General features: G+C 42.0%; 1 protein-coding gene across 5 annotated transcripts in view; it reads right to left on the bottom strand.

Moving 5' to 3' along the window:
* Positions 1 to 7,186: 7,186 nt before the first annotated feature.
* The window catches only part of CPAMD8 (C3 and PZP like alpha-2-macroglobulin domain containing 8), a 77,251-nt gene continuing 68,817 nt past the window's right edge, over positions 7,187 to 15,620 (bottom strand). For 4 of the 5 annotated variants that reach the window (XM_061601159.1, XM_061601161.1, XM_061601160.1 and 1 more), the window contains 3 exons: positions 10,364 to 10,484; positions 9,461 to 9,613; positions 7,187 to 8,209 (listed from right to left, as the gene is read on the bottom strand). In XM_061601159.1, the coding sequence (XP_061457143.1) occupies positions 8,009 to 8,209; positions 9,461 to 9,613; positions 10,364 to 10,484 (475 nt within the window). In that variant the 3' untranslated portion in view covers positions 7,187 to 8,008. Of the gene's footprint in view, positions 8,210 to 9,460; positions 9,614 to 10,363; positions 10,485 to 15,620 lie in introns of those variants that run through there. The other variant, XR_009759496.1, reaches the window with a different exon arrangement.

Below are 15,620 nucleotides of genomic sequence, written 5' to 3'. Positions count from 1 at the left end.
ACAATTTATAAATTAGAAAGGTTATATAAACTTTATTAATAAACGCTTAATCTTAAACCTATAGAAATTTAAATAAATCAAAGTTTTAATGTTTTTATCCAATTTTATTAATCTATGACCAAATTTAAAACTCTGTATTAACTAAAATGCCATATAGCATATTGCTACATGTATATTTTTGTATACCATGTTTTAAGCTGACCAAAAGGTCGAATAAAGAAATTGTATCATGATCTTATCAGCCTTCTTAAGCAGGATGGAGGCCGCTGCTAGGATTCTTAGGCAGGCAGGCCATCCCTGGGCTACTGCATCTAACTTCGAGGAATAATACCCCACTGGCCTCTGTTTTTGCCCCCATTTCTGTGTTAACACCCCGGCTGCCACGCCTTTATTTTCTGAGATATAGAGGCGATATGGCTTGTTTCCATCTGGTAATGCAAGCGCGGGTGCCTGAGTTAATAAGGTCTTAAGTGTTTGGAATGCATTTTGTTGTTGCCGGGTCCATGGCCAGGTTTCTTTTAATTGATCCGCCTCCAATGCTTTATAGAGGGGCAGCACTATTCTGGCGTATTCAGGGATCCATGGCCTGCAAAAGCTGAACAGCCCCAAGATTGTACGCAGCTCTTTCACATTCGTGGGGGGGTTTAATTTACAAATTGCTTCCTTTCGCTCAGGGGATAGCATTCGGCCATGGTGGGATACTTTATACCCTAGGTATCTGACTTCGTCCTGGCACCACTGTACTTTCTGGTGACTGGCTCTGTACCCCTTTTCAGCTAAATGATTTAATAAAGTCTCGTTCACAGGAGAGCCGTTCTGGACTACAGAGCAAAAGATCATCCACATAAACTAAAAGAACGGAATGCCACTCTTCCAAGTCTTTTCGTTGGGCTTTAGTAAACTCGGAAGGGGACCCTACATATCCTTGGGGTAACACTTGCCAGGTCATTTGAGAGGCTTGGCCAGTTCGGGGGTTCTCCCATGTGAAGGCAAACAAATCTTGGCTCTCGTGATGCAGGGGGATACTAAAAAAGGCGTCCTTTAAATCTATCACAGTGAACACGGTTGCGCTCGCTGGGACTCCAGAAAGGAGTGTATGTGGATTGGGAACTACAGGAACATCTTCTTGGACCTGTTTATTGATCACCCGGAGGTCTTGGAGGAACCAATATTTGCCGGGTTGGCCTGGTTTCTTTATCCCAAAAATCGGGGTATTGTGGGGGGACGTGGTCTGGCGTATCCACTTGTCTGTGATAAACTGTTCTAACAGCGTGGTTAGCCCTTCCCACACATCTTTTCTGAGTTGAAATTGCTTAACAGGGGTAGGGGTTGCGCCTGGTTTCAGTCTAACCCTTACGGGCTCGGCGTTTTTGGCTCAGGCTGGATTCCCTTCCCCTGCCCATATCTTGGGGTTTATATTTATATTATCTTTTACATCGGATTGGAAGGGCAAGCTCTTTTCTTCTTGCAGGACCGCCATCTGATATGTGGCTTCCATCGCTTTAGGGATGGTGATTACAAGACACTGTTTCTTGAAACAGATGGTGGCTTGAAGTTTTGCCAGGATATCTCTTCCAAGAAAGGGCAATGGACATTGCTCCGAGATGAGGAAGCGATGTTTAAAAACTTGTCTCCCCGCCTGTATTCCCATCGGTTTTGTCAGGAATAATTTCTGCTTGCTCCCTGTCACTCCCTGAATGGTTTTATATTCGGGGCTCATGTGGTGGGATGCCGCCCCTGGTAGCATAGAATAGGTAGCTCCGGTATCAACAAGGGCTTTTAATTTCAGATCCTCTACCGCGATAGGAATGAGAGGTTCTCCCAGATCGCTACCTCGTGGTCCCGACCACCTTCATTCGGAATCCTCTTCAGCATATGCTGAGGGGGGGGGCTGTGTGCCTCTTCTGCTCTTCGTTTTTGCAATCTTTCGCCCAATGCCCCCTTTTGAGGCATTTGGCGCACTGATCCTTCTCTAGTCTCCTTCTGGGGCGTCGCTCCCTACTTTCTCTTCCCTTTTCTCTATCGCTGTCTTTCTGCACGGCTGCGGCCATTACGGCGCACTGCCATTTAAACATGCGCTGGTCCTCCTTCTTCTCTTTCTCATCTCTATTTACAAACACTTTATACGCAATATCCATCAACTGACTCATGTTCATTCCAACCGCTCCCTCGACCTTCTGCAACTTTCTTCTTATATCTTGGGAACTCTGCCCGATGAAGAGCGTAACCAACAATCTCTGATTATCGGCCGCGGCCGGATCTAGAGGTGTATACTTCCTCATGGTTTCTTGCAACCAAACAAGGAAAGAAGAGGGATCTTCGTCTTTTCCTTGTCTAGTTTCATACAACCGGTTCATATTTGTGGGCTTAGGTATGGCATTTTGTAACCCATGGAGGATGAGGCGGTGGTAGTTTTCAAGTTCAGTGCTAGCCCCGGGAGCGGCATCCCAGTCGGGGTCTGTCTCGGGCAAAGTAACGGCAATGCCCACCGCCATCCGCCCAGCAGCCCTGCGGGCTTGTCCCATAACCAGGCTCCTCTCCTCGGGCATGAGTAAAATACTCATCAGGGTTTGGATATCTGCCCAACTGGGGTGATGGCTGGCAAATATCGATTGCCACAAATCATAAGCTTTCCCTGGGTCCTCCCGTAACGGGGGCGTTTGGTTCTTCCAATTGAATAGGTCTGAAGTTGTAAATGGGACGTAGACATAAGCCACATTCCCAGTTCCATCAAGGACCTGTCTCATGGGGGCTTGAAGATAGCTATTGCCACTTCTGTGTTCTCTGAGGCTATGATCCCCCGGGTCCTCCTTTCGTCTGGCTGCCTCTTCTGCCACCCTGTTTAAAACCCGCATTCTCTTGTCTTTAAGGGCCTCTTCTTGGGGAGTAGTAGTCGGGCTATTTTGCACTTCGTGGACGTATTGATGAAAGAGACTTGACTGGTTGCCTCCTATCCGGCATTGGGAACAATTCAGGAGGCTCTCAAGAGGTGGGTAGATACGGCTGGGGGTGGCCACAGGGTCTGACGGGGTCGTTATTGGGTCGGAAGGGGCTGCCATCCCAGGTGGGCTGGACGGTGGGCTAGTCGGCCTCTCCTCATCTATAGGTCTTCTATATGGTGGTGGGGCGTTAGGTAGGAGCTCTTCTTCTACCTCTTGTATTACTGGCTCGGAGATAGGGCCTTGCTGCGACATGACTCGCAACACTATCGGGGTGGGTGGGTCCCGATCCAGTTCCTTCCACATCAGGGCATACTGAATGGAATCATGCTGCTTTTGTTCTGTTAATGCTCTCAAGACTTGAACTATAGCTTGGAACTCGAAGGTGCCTTCTGGCGGCCACCCGGTTCCCAAAGTTGGCCACAGTCTGTGGCAGTAGAAGACTAATTTTTCTCTTTCTAGCGGGTATTGGGTCTGTTCTTGTATAATCTCGAATCTTTGGAGGACGAGCTGTAGTGGGGTGTCTGGTTGTTGATTGTGATTTGCTCGAGTATCTCTCTCTTCATTCAGATGTATTTAAAGTTACTATAAATGATGATGGGCATGTTGCAGCAAACACACCTTTTCTGTAACGTTGAATTGATAATCGTCTTCTCTTCATCCCTTGTATGTGTTTCAGAGGGCATAGTGATGTTCTCAGACCCAAAGGGAAGGAATTTCAAGAGTATCAGTTTCTATGCCCTCTGAAACACATACAAGGGATGAAGAGAAGACGATTATCAATTCAACGTTACAGAAAAGGTGTGTTTGCTGCAACATGCCCATCATCGTTTATAGTAACTTTAAATACATCTGAATGAAGAGAGAGATACTCGAGCAAATCACAATCTGGATTACAGAACGGATGGGCTAGTACGTGAGCAAAACAGTTGGAGCAAAAGAACATATAAAAGAAAATATATTGCTGTATCACCATTTACGTTGCACATGTACATGGAAGTTCAATTACATCTTTTGTGTTATCTTTGTAATTGTTCTGAACCAATTTTCAACAGTGGCATTACAGTCTCGAGTTTGGTGGCATTTTTGGTCTTGAAGCATAATGCCACTCCACAACAGCAATGTAGCAACATACCTTGACACATTTTTTTTTCTTTATTGCAGTAGATATTTTATTTGTTAATCACATTCTGTATTCCAATGCTTTCCCGATTTGGGATGGGAATAAGTTTGGAAAAAGGTGAGCTTTTACACATGAAATCCCGTGTTTGAAGAATTCCTTCGTGCATGATCAGTAGTGGATATTTTTTGGTCTTTTAAAAATTTCTTAACTGTATCTAATTGCACATTTACACTCATATGTTAGTTGCTTAGTCCCAAAAATAATGTTTAGTTTCCTAATCATCTCTTTGCATTCTGTCATTCCCCCCCCCATTTTGCAGTAATGCAAAAGCATACATGAAAAAACGTTTTTCTTGTGAAACTTTTATTCTGCTTACATGTCCAACAATTAGCTTTATCATTTGTGCTGTGCAAATGTGAATCATTGTAAATTCAACAGGGCTCTTATTTGAACACACTTCAAAACATGCTTTGAGGTATTGCTTTGGAGGCATCTTGTTAAACACTTCAGTTACAGCACGAATTAAAGCCCAGCTGAAGTCACATTCAACTTTTTGTGGTCTGAGATGTTGTCCAGTCACCTTTAGCATGTTCCTTGAATACAATGCCAGCCAGTGTGAAATAGTTGGAGGGCTCCGGTCAGAAGTGAGCATCTCTGCTACTGGAAGGATGTGTTCGATGGCTTCGTTATGCACAAAGCATAATACAAAATACGGTGTTTCACTGAAGGCAGTCTCTGGACTAAGGACCCTGTGGCATCAAGATACAGCTTGGATAAACCCGCCCTCTGAAGATAACACAAAAGATGTAATTGAACTTACATGTACATGTGCAACGTAAATGGTGATACAGCAATATATTTTCTTTTATTTATTTTATTTTATTATTTATTAATTACATTTCTAAACCGCCCTATAGCAACAAGCTCTCAGGGCGGTGTACACAAGATATATGATCTTTTGCTCCAACTGTTTTGCTAACGTACTAGCCCATCCATTCTGTAATCCAGATTGTGATTTGCTCGAGTATATCTCTCTTCATTGAGATGTATTTAAAGTTACTATAAACGAGGATGGGCATGTTGCAAGCAAACACACCTTTTCTGTAACGTTGAATTGATAATCGTCTTCTCTTCATCCCTTCAGACGGCATAGAAACTGATAGTTACAGTTACAGTTACATAGTTACAGTTCTAATCTTCTAAGAGTCATGCGCATTTAGAAGCAGGAAGCCTTCATTCTACTCTGAAGTAACATAGTTGGAACATGAGAATCCCTACAAAAACATAAGCAGGTATCTCCTCTGTGGTTGATAGCTGGTACGATCAAACAAAAAAACCACCCCTCTGTTGGTTTTTCAATTTGTTGAACCTTACCTATCGGGCAAGCAGGTATATGTGGTGGCTTCTCAATGCATGCACCTGTTTGTTTCCCATAGTAATCTGATTGGCCACTGGGAAAACAGGATGCTGGATTAGCTGGGTCTTTGGTCTGATCCTGATCCAGCAGGGCTCTTCTTATCTAATTGGGGGGGAAAGCCCATTCATGCAACCTTTCACCCATTAGCGTGCACACACTGTGTATAGCAGATTAATCACCATATAAGAATCTGTCATGTGACCATTTGAGGACACTTATTTAAGAAGTTCAAGCTCAGCCTTGCAAATGAGTCTGCAAGGGTTACCTGCCCACAAGAACTGCCCAGCCCATGAATATGTAATATTAGTGGCACTTCAGCAGCATGTGGAGGGATACTAGCGATTTCTATGCATGCCCACTGGAAACAAATAATCCATGAGTGGCCAGTGGCAAGCTTTGGCATAGCTGGTCTAAAAAGACACTTCCCACTGCTCTTTCTGGGTACTGGCTCATTTCTTTTTCATTACCAAGATCTTTACAATTTTAATTAACTGCATTTGCTCTATTGCATGTCTATGTGTTCATCCAGAAACATCAGATTTATCAGAATTTTTAAATAGTAGAAAAATCAGTGATTAAGAAAAGAAGACTGCACTTCCAGAGGAGAAATGTAGATATACCATACATAGAACAGTTCCAAACTGGTGAATACAGCAGATACAGCAGAGAGTTATTAATAATTCACTAAACACATTTCAAATTAGGTTGTTTAGTAAAAAAAGGGGGGTCCCAAGATTTTACCACTGTTTTTAAGAAAATCTAGACATAATTAGTCTAAAGTCTAATAAGTACAAGTTAACCATTCAATTTGTGGGAAATCAGAGGTATACACACTTGTTCAGCAATATAACCTGGTACACAAATCACCTCTGCAATATTTATAGTTAAAATTTCTAAAACTAAAGTTAAAAATGCAGTTGCAACTCCCAGGAGTTTTTATTTGGGGGCAGGGAGAAGAAGAGTGATGGCAATCGTTTTTATAACTGGTTTAGGAAGGGGCCCAAGGGTCACCAAACCATTGCCTGTAAGCACCAGGCATATCCCCAGCAAGTAGCCCAGACTCTATTTATTTAATAAATAAATAAATAAAAATTTTAAAGTCTCTAGCCTTCCTAGAAAGTTATGGGCACGATTTGCAGCTACCCCTCTAAGCGTTTTTCTCTATTCAGAAATTAGCCTCTTTGTGTTTAATGGGGCTTACTTTAAGGTAAGAGGGTACAGGATGTCAGCCTGGGCTTTGGTTTAGGGTTGGCATTGGGGAAAAACAGGGATCTTAACAGCTGTGCAGCAGGCAGAAATTCAACAGGTCAATCCTTTTCTATTATGGAAATCAATTACTGGAAAAGTTTCACCATGACCACTCTCAATTATATTATGCCACAAGGCAGCCATTTTGTGATTGGTGCCCCGAGCACTCGGGACAAAATCTAAAATATGCCCCCGGTCCAAAAAGGTTGGCGACCCCTCAGTTAGCCACATAGAGTCTGCATCAGTTTTAAGACATGCTTTGTATTTGCTTATGTTTTCCACTGAGTAACTTGAAATCAATCATTAAAGAGAAGCTGCCACTTTCAGGCTGTGCAGGAGACTCTACATAAATATAGTAATACTCTTGGCAATAATGTTGCACAAATGAAAACTACTAGTAAAGTCACATATTCAATTAAGTATTTCTAAAAAGAAGCTCTTAGTTTAAAAAAACCTGCATTCACGTTATTGAAATGGAACTCTGGCTGCTACTCAGTGCATGGTTTGTGCCTACTACTCCCACTGGAATGAAAGGGTCTATTCGTGTTTTCCTGCCCCAATCCAAAATGACACTATTTGCCAAGGGGAGAGACTAAATCCTGCTCCTGTCCCAAATAGCTGATTAAGAGGTATTAGAATATCTAACAGGCATGTGTTTGCAACCCCAGGTACTGACATCAACAAATATGATTTCTTATTTCATGCTTCATTGCTAGATTTGAGTGCATATATTTACCTAAAAAGATCTAAACAATGAACATTTCGTAAGCTTCTTCCTACCATATTTATTTAAAATAAGTCAATGCCTTCCACATACCAGCCCTTACACCTCTTTTGGGGATGGCTTTCATTCAGTTTTATAGGCCATTTTAATTCTCAGAAGTGTGTACTTAATAGTAACTCATCCAAAATTCTCAGCAGAATGTAAACTAAAGGGTAATGGCAGAAAAGGGGATTTTAATTACTATTTATGACCAATTTTTAAAGTGACAGTGCCACAGTTGGCAAAGAAATAGTGTAAATAGCAGAATGCAAAAAATGTTTTCAGTTCAGTTTCAGTTTCATCCAGCTTTTACCTGACAAAAAAAAGTACAGTCCTCAAGCAACAGCATATAGTGATCAGACGCACACAACGCAATGCAATACGACAAGCAGCGCTGGCACCTATGCAAACAGCTATTTTATACATTGAATGCCATATACACAGAGCCATTATAAACTACTAAAAATGGAATTCCAAGATGCCCAGATAAACTTGACACAAAAAAACTGGTACAGCTTTCATCTCTTCAGCAGCAAAAGGAACAGTCCATTCTGGAAATGGGAGGCAGAGTTTCTGCAAGTTTCATTCGCCTGTGTTGTGATTAAGTCTGTAATGGCTGTCAGCATTGCTGTGTCCCTTGATTTAGTATTGTTCCAGTCCACAGGCTGTGGATTTTCTATTTTCTCTTGTAGAAGGTCATCCAATTCTTTTTTCAAATCCTGTGAAAAAAGGACATTGGTTTGTAAAGAAACTAAAAGCAGCAAGTTTTGACCGTTTCCCTACTTTTCCATAGTAACATCGAAACTTGATACATACTTGGAAATAAAGTGTTCCAATTTTTCATTACTCTGTGTTTTTGCTAAGCATAATGTCAAACCTCTTGAAAATTTAACTAGTTCTTTTCTACCAAATTAAATATGACTTGTTTTAGGAACAGCTTTATCTGTTTTAAATTATTCAAGAACTGCACTGTATAATCCACTTTTGCACGTGGAAAGGAAATAGTTTCTCACAGGTATCAAAAGGAAGTTACCTGAGCAGTCAATGGGCTGTATCCAACTAAGCTATACTGAGAGTAGATGCACTGAAGTTAATGGGACTAAGTTAGTTTTGTCCATTAGTTTCAATAGGCCTAAGTTAAGTATGACAGTTGGATACATCCCAATAGTTTGGATACATCCTTTAATCCTTGAAGTTTGTTTTTAGTTCAAATATCCTCCAAAGGATCACTACAGAAAGCATACTCTTGATAGCACTTTTAATTATAACAATAAAAACAACTGGAATATAATAAGAAAACACTAATGTGAGAAATGTCAGATAAAATAAACCAATGATTGTTGAACTGCTATCACATAAGTTCAATATGGATTTAACCACCTGGTTAGTACCTGATAAATAAGTGAAAAGCTTTCTAGATTTTAAACTCTTACTGTACTTCTTCCCCAACACTAAACTACAGCTCTGACTTAATTGTTCCATTTCAGAGAAAGCTCTTAGCTCGATATCAGATTATGGTGCTTGAGGGTCCTTGCCTACCTCCTCAATGCAGGGATGGGAGAAATGAATGAACAGGGCTGTACACTGCTTATCTGAACATTGATTGTCTACTTTAAGCTCTTTTTTATCTGAAAACAGATCCAGTAGACCAGGAACATATCATACAGAAATAAATGCAATATCTCCCTGTCTGTTACGTCTTCATCCCCAGTGCCAGGAAGGAGTGAGGAAAGAGCACTTCTGATTAAATTCTGTGCTGACAGTTCTGTCCAGAATGAAATGCCTGAAAAGGACTTACACCTGAAGAAATATTTCATATTTATCCGTAATAGGAAATGGCAACAAATGTTAGATTGAACAGAATCATATTTGTAATATACAGTATTTATAAAACTATATAAGCTGTTTCAAGAACTTAGCCACTGTCTCTTTAGAGGAAAAGCTGAAAAGAAAATGTGCAGCATACTCACCTTCACTAGCTGTGCTATTCTTGCTGGAGACTGAAAGACAATCCATTCATCCACAGCAATTGTATCCTGATCTTTGTCCTTCTGGATAGAAATATCTCCCCCAAAGAACAAAAGACAGTACGGAGAGACTTCTGTGCAATCATACAGGTGTATCTGTAACAAAGAAAACATTAAGCGCAACAACCACTATTGTTACTACGTTCAAAATACGGCATGAGATTGTTCTAGCGCATACTGAAAATTAGATCTCAAATTACTTGATTTTAAATGTTTGTATGAACTTCATCTTGAGTGAAATACTAAAAATGTGGCGAGTGTTGAAAAATACATAATATTCAAGGTTTTGTGAAACCACAGCAATTCTTTCTAAACATTGCAGAAGAGTTCACTCCTTTATCGGTTGAACAGCATTATATATGAACAAGTGCTAAATAAAGAAGTATTGTTTTTCCTTTATTAGAAAGTGGGTATAAGCTATAGCTAAAATACATGCTGTCACCAGGCCTGTAAAAAGACAAACTCTTCTTCCATTCCATGGGCTATGCCTCTCATTCCACACTCCTCCATTTTGGAATGACAGTCATGGGATCACAAGGGGGAAAACGGAGGGCATGAGAATCTTAAGGAATTGTGAAGAGCAGGCATCAGGAGGAAGAGGGGGCAGAATGGACAGCACAGAAGAACAGTAAAGTGTCAAAGGTGTTACCATCTCTCAACCTGGACTTGTCCTTTCTAGGTCCCATGCAAACTCCAGAAATGACCGCACTTAGGGGGGCTGGCGATAGACCAGACTAATTAAGCAAACCAAGACTATAATTGCTTCAATAGAACAGACTGTGGATAGACTACTTAAAATATACCCTCACACATTTATGTTTTAAGCACTAAATAAATTTCACTTACACTGCTTGTTCTCATTTTCAAATGGTAAACAAGCCAGTTGTAATGGAACTCTGTCTCTTCAACATTGACAGATTTGGGATGAATGTAAACTGTTCCGTCCCTTTTAATGGAAACTTTAACCCTTAAAACACAGATAAATTATTAATAATTCAGGTGCAAAGGAATAACATGCACATACATTCCAAGATTTAAGATGACTGAGAAAAGGCTTGTTCTGTATATGAGGGCCATCAATGGTTAAAGACTAACCTGTAAAGTAGACATTCCCTACAACAAATTTAGACAAGAACTGAAAGCAAATGTAAGAAAGATTTTAAGCCCATAATCTTAACCAGAGTACCAAATTAATTTACGACTGGGTTGTTTTTGGAGGAGATTTAAGAATGAAGCCAAAGCCTGGTTTAAGGTCGTTTATTCAGCCAAGCGCTTAGCTGGAGCAAAGGACAGAACTCAACTAAAATGGTGGTCAGTTACAGACAGATATATACTCCCACATTCGTCATGACCGTGGCAACAGTTTCACCTAATTGTTCTAAGCTAAAGTGCTACAGTGATGTGCTGCCCCCTGTACCAACCCTCCTCCTCTATGCATTCCTGCGATATCAGTATCCTTGGCACATATTCACTCTATTACAGCAGTGCTATTCACTATTGTCTGCGTGACCCCCCCTGCTTACAGGGAATGGAATCAGAATTGTTCAGGATCAATCAGAATAGTCTTCACTCCCCCCTATGGGACTCTTTTCGAGTCTCATCCCAATTTGCATGAGAGATAACACCTCCTCTTTCTCCTCCATCAGGTTCTAAGTACATTTGCTTCACTTCAACTGGTGTTAACACGTGGGTGGTCTTCTGCATGGTGCTCTTTAAGCAAAACAACATACAATTAATCAAGATGTATAAGGCATTGTATTTGTTTATTTCAGTACAAGACCAGCAAATTTAAAACAATAAGATTGTACACATTGACCAGATCAGGTACAAAATAGTTACAAGTGTTAAAATGCTTGGGCCAAGCTCTTTCTGCGTGCCATGGCCACCACACAAAATCTCGCCACCATATCCGTAAAGAATGGATCACGGTCGTCAAGTAAAACATGCACCTTCAAAAGGTCTGAATCTTTTTAAAAGGCAAGGAGATATAAACAAAGTGCAAAGGTCTGTATAAAAGGAGCAATGTAATATGACATGCTCTACCCCTTCCATCGCTCCAGAACCACAAATACAGACCTGTTCTTTTAGTGGTACTTTCTTATATCTCCCCTCCAGGGGAGAACGTTGAATCTGGCCAGACAGAATGCCCTTCTATACTTGGGGATGCTTAAGGAAGTTAAATAGGGTGCGGGTACAGGTGCTCTTACACTGGGCCCTATATTGTTGAACGCCGACAATTGGCTCATATTGTGCTGGAGCTCCATGTCCCTAATACGTAAAGAAATAAGCTCTTTAGCTTTAAAGTATCCCAGTCATAGTATATCTGGCCATGAGAAACCCATAGACAGCAATTTAGAGTTCGTCGCACGTTTTCAACCCGATTGATATGGATCTGTGAGAGTTAATGGGGCAAGTCCCAGAGGGGAGAAGGTTAACTTTAACCACATGCTCATGCTGTATACCCAAGCCCTAGTCTCAACCAGCAAGGTACCTAACTCCCAACGTAACGCAACATTTGGCACACAAAAAGGTAGACCTAGAATGTTCCTGATAAATTTGGATAGTGCGCCTTCCAGGGGGGGCATAGTTACCCTGGGTGCATAATTGTGAGTTGTGGTACTATTTTAGAATTAAAGACCAGCATTGCTGCAGGGATATATTGACCCCCCTTAGAGAAGAAAAAAGTGAGAAGCGCCCTAATGCTTCTCTGCGCACTTGCAGCAGCGTTTCTTAGATGAAAATTCCAAGAACCCGAGGAATGAAAGGTGATCCCCAAGGGGGAATTGTTCAATCAGGTGATTATTCAGTCTCCAACGATGTTTAAGTCTTTTATGGGTAAATACTATGACCTTAGATTTGTCGTAGTTAATTGTAAGATATTCTGTCTCACAAAAGAGACTGAGTGCTCTCAGAAGGCGACGTAAACCCACGCATGTTAAAGACAGGAGAGCGGCATCATCCGCATACAAAAGGGACGACAGTGGTCTTCCCGCCAATATAGGCGGGTGAGCATTTTCCCCAGCAAGATGTTTGATTAATGGATTAATATAAAAATTGAACAGTGATGGCGCAAGAACGGAACCCTGCTTTACCCCATTGTCTGTCGGGATAGGGGCGGTTAACTGGCCCGCATGGTTGCACCTGACCTTTAGATAGGTGTTCTCGTAGAGGCCCTCGATCAGAAGGAGAAGTCACCTGTCTATATTATATTCCCTCAGTTTGTCCCATAGTCTGTTCCTGGGGATCAAATCGAAAGCAGATTTAAAATCAATAAATGCTGCATACAGAGTTCCCCCCGATGGAGACATGTACTTCTCCACAAGGTGCTGTAAGACCAGGCCCTGGTCAAGGGTGGAGCGTCCTGCCCTGAAGCCAGCTTGTTCCTCATCTAAACTTTTTTCAGTATCAAGCCACTCCTGGAATTTATTGAGGAGGTGGGAGGCATAAAGCTTACTGATGATGCTGAGTAAGCTGATTGGGCGATAATTAGCAGGGTTGGAGCGTTTCCCTTTCTTGAAAATTGGGATTACGATAGCCAACCAGTCCTCAGGGATGCATGCTGTTCTATCTATGTGCGTAAAAAGAGCAGCCAGAAGCGGGGGCCATCAGTCCACATTGTCCTTGAGTAGTTCAGGGGGCACGTTATCGCTTCCTGGGGCCTTACCCGTTTTAAGTTGGTCAATAAGTGAAACAATCTCCGAAACAGAAACTGTAGACCATTTCGGGAGCACTTCTGGCTTATTTGTCTTCACTTGTGAACAGCCTTTAGTAAGGGGCGTGGAGAAAAGCATCCTAAAATGGGATTCCCATGCATTAGGTGGAATGTGGAAATCCGCATTTGGAGCGGCAAATTGTCCGCCCCTGGACACCAATCTCCAAAAAGCGAACGAGTTCCTTGTTCTAGCTGCGTTAATCAAGTTTTTCCACTCCTCCCTCCTAGCATGTTGTTTTTTTTATTTTAATTAGGGCTTTTAATTAGGTTTTAATTAGGTACTCCTCGGGAAGGGAGGGTAGATCTAGGGATCTATAAGTTTGATATTTACTCAGAAGTAATTTCTTTAGAGTGACACATTCATGGTCAAACCATGATTTAGAGTTGGGATAAGAAGTCCCAAGCCTTCTGGTAATTTTTGGAGTTAGGAGTTGGTGAATAGAGGTGACAAGTTCCAAGGGCTACGTCTGGGGACTGCACAGTTAGTATAGATTCGCGCAGGCAAAAAGCTTCCTCAGACTGGAAAAATTTTAGCATGGTGTCACCCAGTTTCGGAGACCATTTCATACGTAGAAATCCGTGTTCTACCAGTGAATTCAGCATAGGCTCGCACTCCAAATGGTCTGCTTGAACTCCGAGCATGAGAGACAGAAACAGTGGTAAACGATCACTGTCACCTCTCATCCCCACCTTGCAATAGAACACCCTGTTGAAAAGTGTATAAGAAACTATAAAATAGACAATAGTGGAAGCCCCCAAGTTGGATACAAATTTAAATTTGCCCCTGGTGTCACCCTTTGTGGATCCATTCAGGATCACTAAATCAAGGGAATTGGTCAGCTGTATTAGGTGTAACCCAGCGAGATTATACTTCTGGTCCTAGGATTGTCTCAGGGGAAGAGGGTGCTCCAATTTTATATTTGTCGGAAGGGGCTGGTAATGCGAATACAGCTTTTCGTCACTAGCGTCAGTCCTAGCATTAAAGTCTCCGGCTATTAAGGCCGGGGCTTCTGGATAGTCACTCAGGAGTTTACTAATAAACCCCTCCAGCTTTTTCCAGGTATCTTCAACCTCAGCAGTCTTGTAAAGAGGAGGAATGTACACATTAATTAACAACAAGGTAAGACGAGAAAATTTAAGTAATAAAGCCAGCACTATGTTATCCAGGTCCCCGATTCATGAGATGGAAGTATCAAGTTTGGTTGTAACTAGGACGGATAAACCCCCTTTTGGGCGGCCACCCACAATACTAGGGGCCGCTACAAGTGAATGCACCACAAAGTCAGTCAAGGAAAGTTCATCTCTGAGCCAAGTTGTATACCCAACAACATTGCCACCTAGAGATGCCAATAGGTGAATATTCTCGATGGATCCAGTGATATTTACAGAGCCATCAACAATGTGGATGCAGCATTCTAGGCACCAGCAGTTTCATTCATGAAGTTCTCGAGCAGAGTACAAATTCATAAAATGTCTAAATGGTTAGCCACTGCCCCATAAAAGGGGAAGATACCTCTCAGCCAGAACTTACCTGGAGCTTTAAGATCTTTATACGCTTCCAGGATTTTATGGCTAGGGGCTACCTTTCAATAATTCCATATCAGGCCCTTAGGGAAGGTGTCCATGATTCTGATTCCAGGGGCCAGGAGTCCAACATAACAAGTTCCCTTCGCATTAGCAAGTAATTTTTTTTCAAGCCTTCTGCCCACAGATCCACCAATAACTGCTATGTGTTATTCCAATTGGGGGAGAAAGGATGGGGGCAAACCCATCCTGTCTTTCCGCCTCCTTGCCATACATAAACATGGCCACAGCAGCTTCTTCTTGGGTACAGATTTCATTATAATATGAGTGCCACTGGGGCCCAAGAGCTAGACACAGCAGCTTCATTACCCTCCTCTTGTCCTTCATTACCTGCCCTGTGGAATTGCTGAGACTCCATTTAGCCTTGGTTCAATGAAGGACACATTCACATTGGCTACTTTCAACAAGCATTTTCCCCAAGAACTGTAAGCAAAGTTCTCCTTTTGTCCATCTGGACACAGCCACATACTGAGTAGTCTCAAGACTTTTCAAGGATTCATCACATTTGAGCCATGCATCTAAGATTTCTATCATAGAATCATAGAGTTGGAAGGGGCCTTGTAGGCCATCGAGTCCAACCCCCTGCTCACAGCAGGAAATCCACAGCTAGAGCATCTCCTGCAGATAGCTGTCCAGCCTCTGCTTGAAGACATCCAGCGAAGGGGATCCCACCACCTCCCTAGGCAGTCGGTTCCATTGCCGAACTGCCCTTACTGTCAAGAAGTTCCTTCTAATGTCCAATCTGAATCTACGCTCCTGCAACTTAAAACCATTAGACCTAGATCTGGGGCACCAGAGAACAAATCT

Source organism: Rhineura floridana, chromosome 18 (genome assembly GCF_030035675.1).
Source record: "Rhineura floridana isolate rRhiFlo1 chromosome 18, rRhiFlo1.hap2, whole genome shotgun sequence".
In the NCBI taxonomy this organism is placed as follows: domain Eukaryota; kingdom Metazoa; phylum Chordata; class Lepidosauria; order Squamata; family Rhineuridae; genus Rhineura; species Rhineura floridana.
The sequence above is the reverse complement of the archived record's forward strand: the minus strand, read 5'-3'. Positions and strand labels throughout refer to the sequence as shown.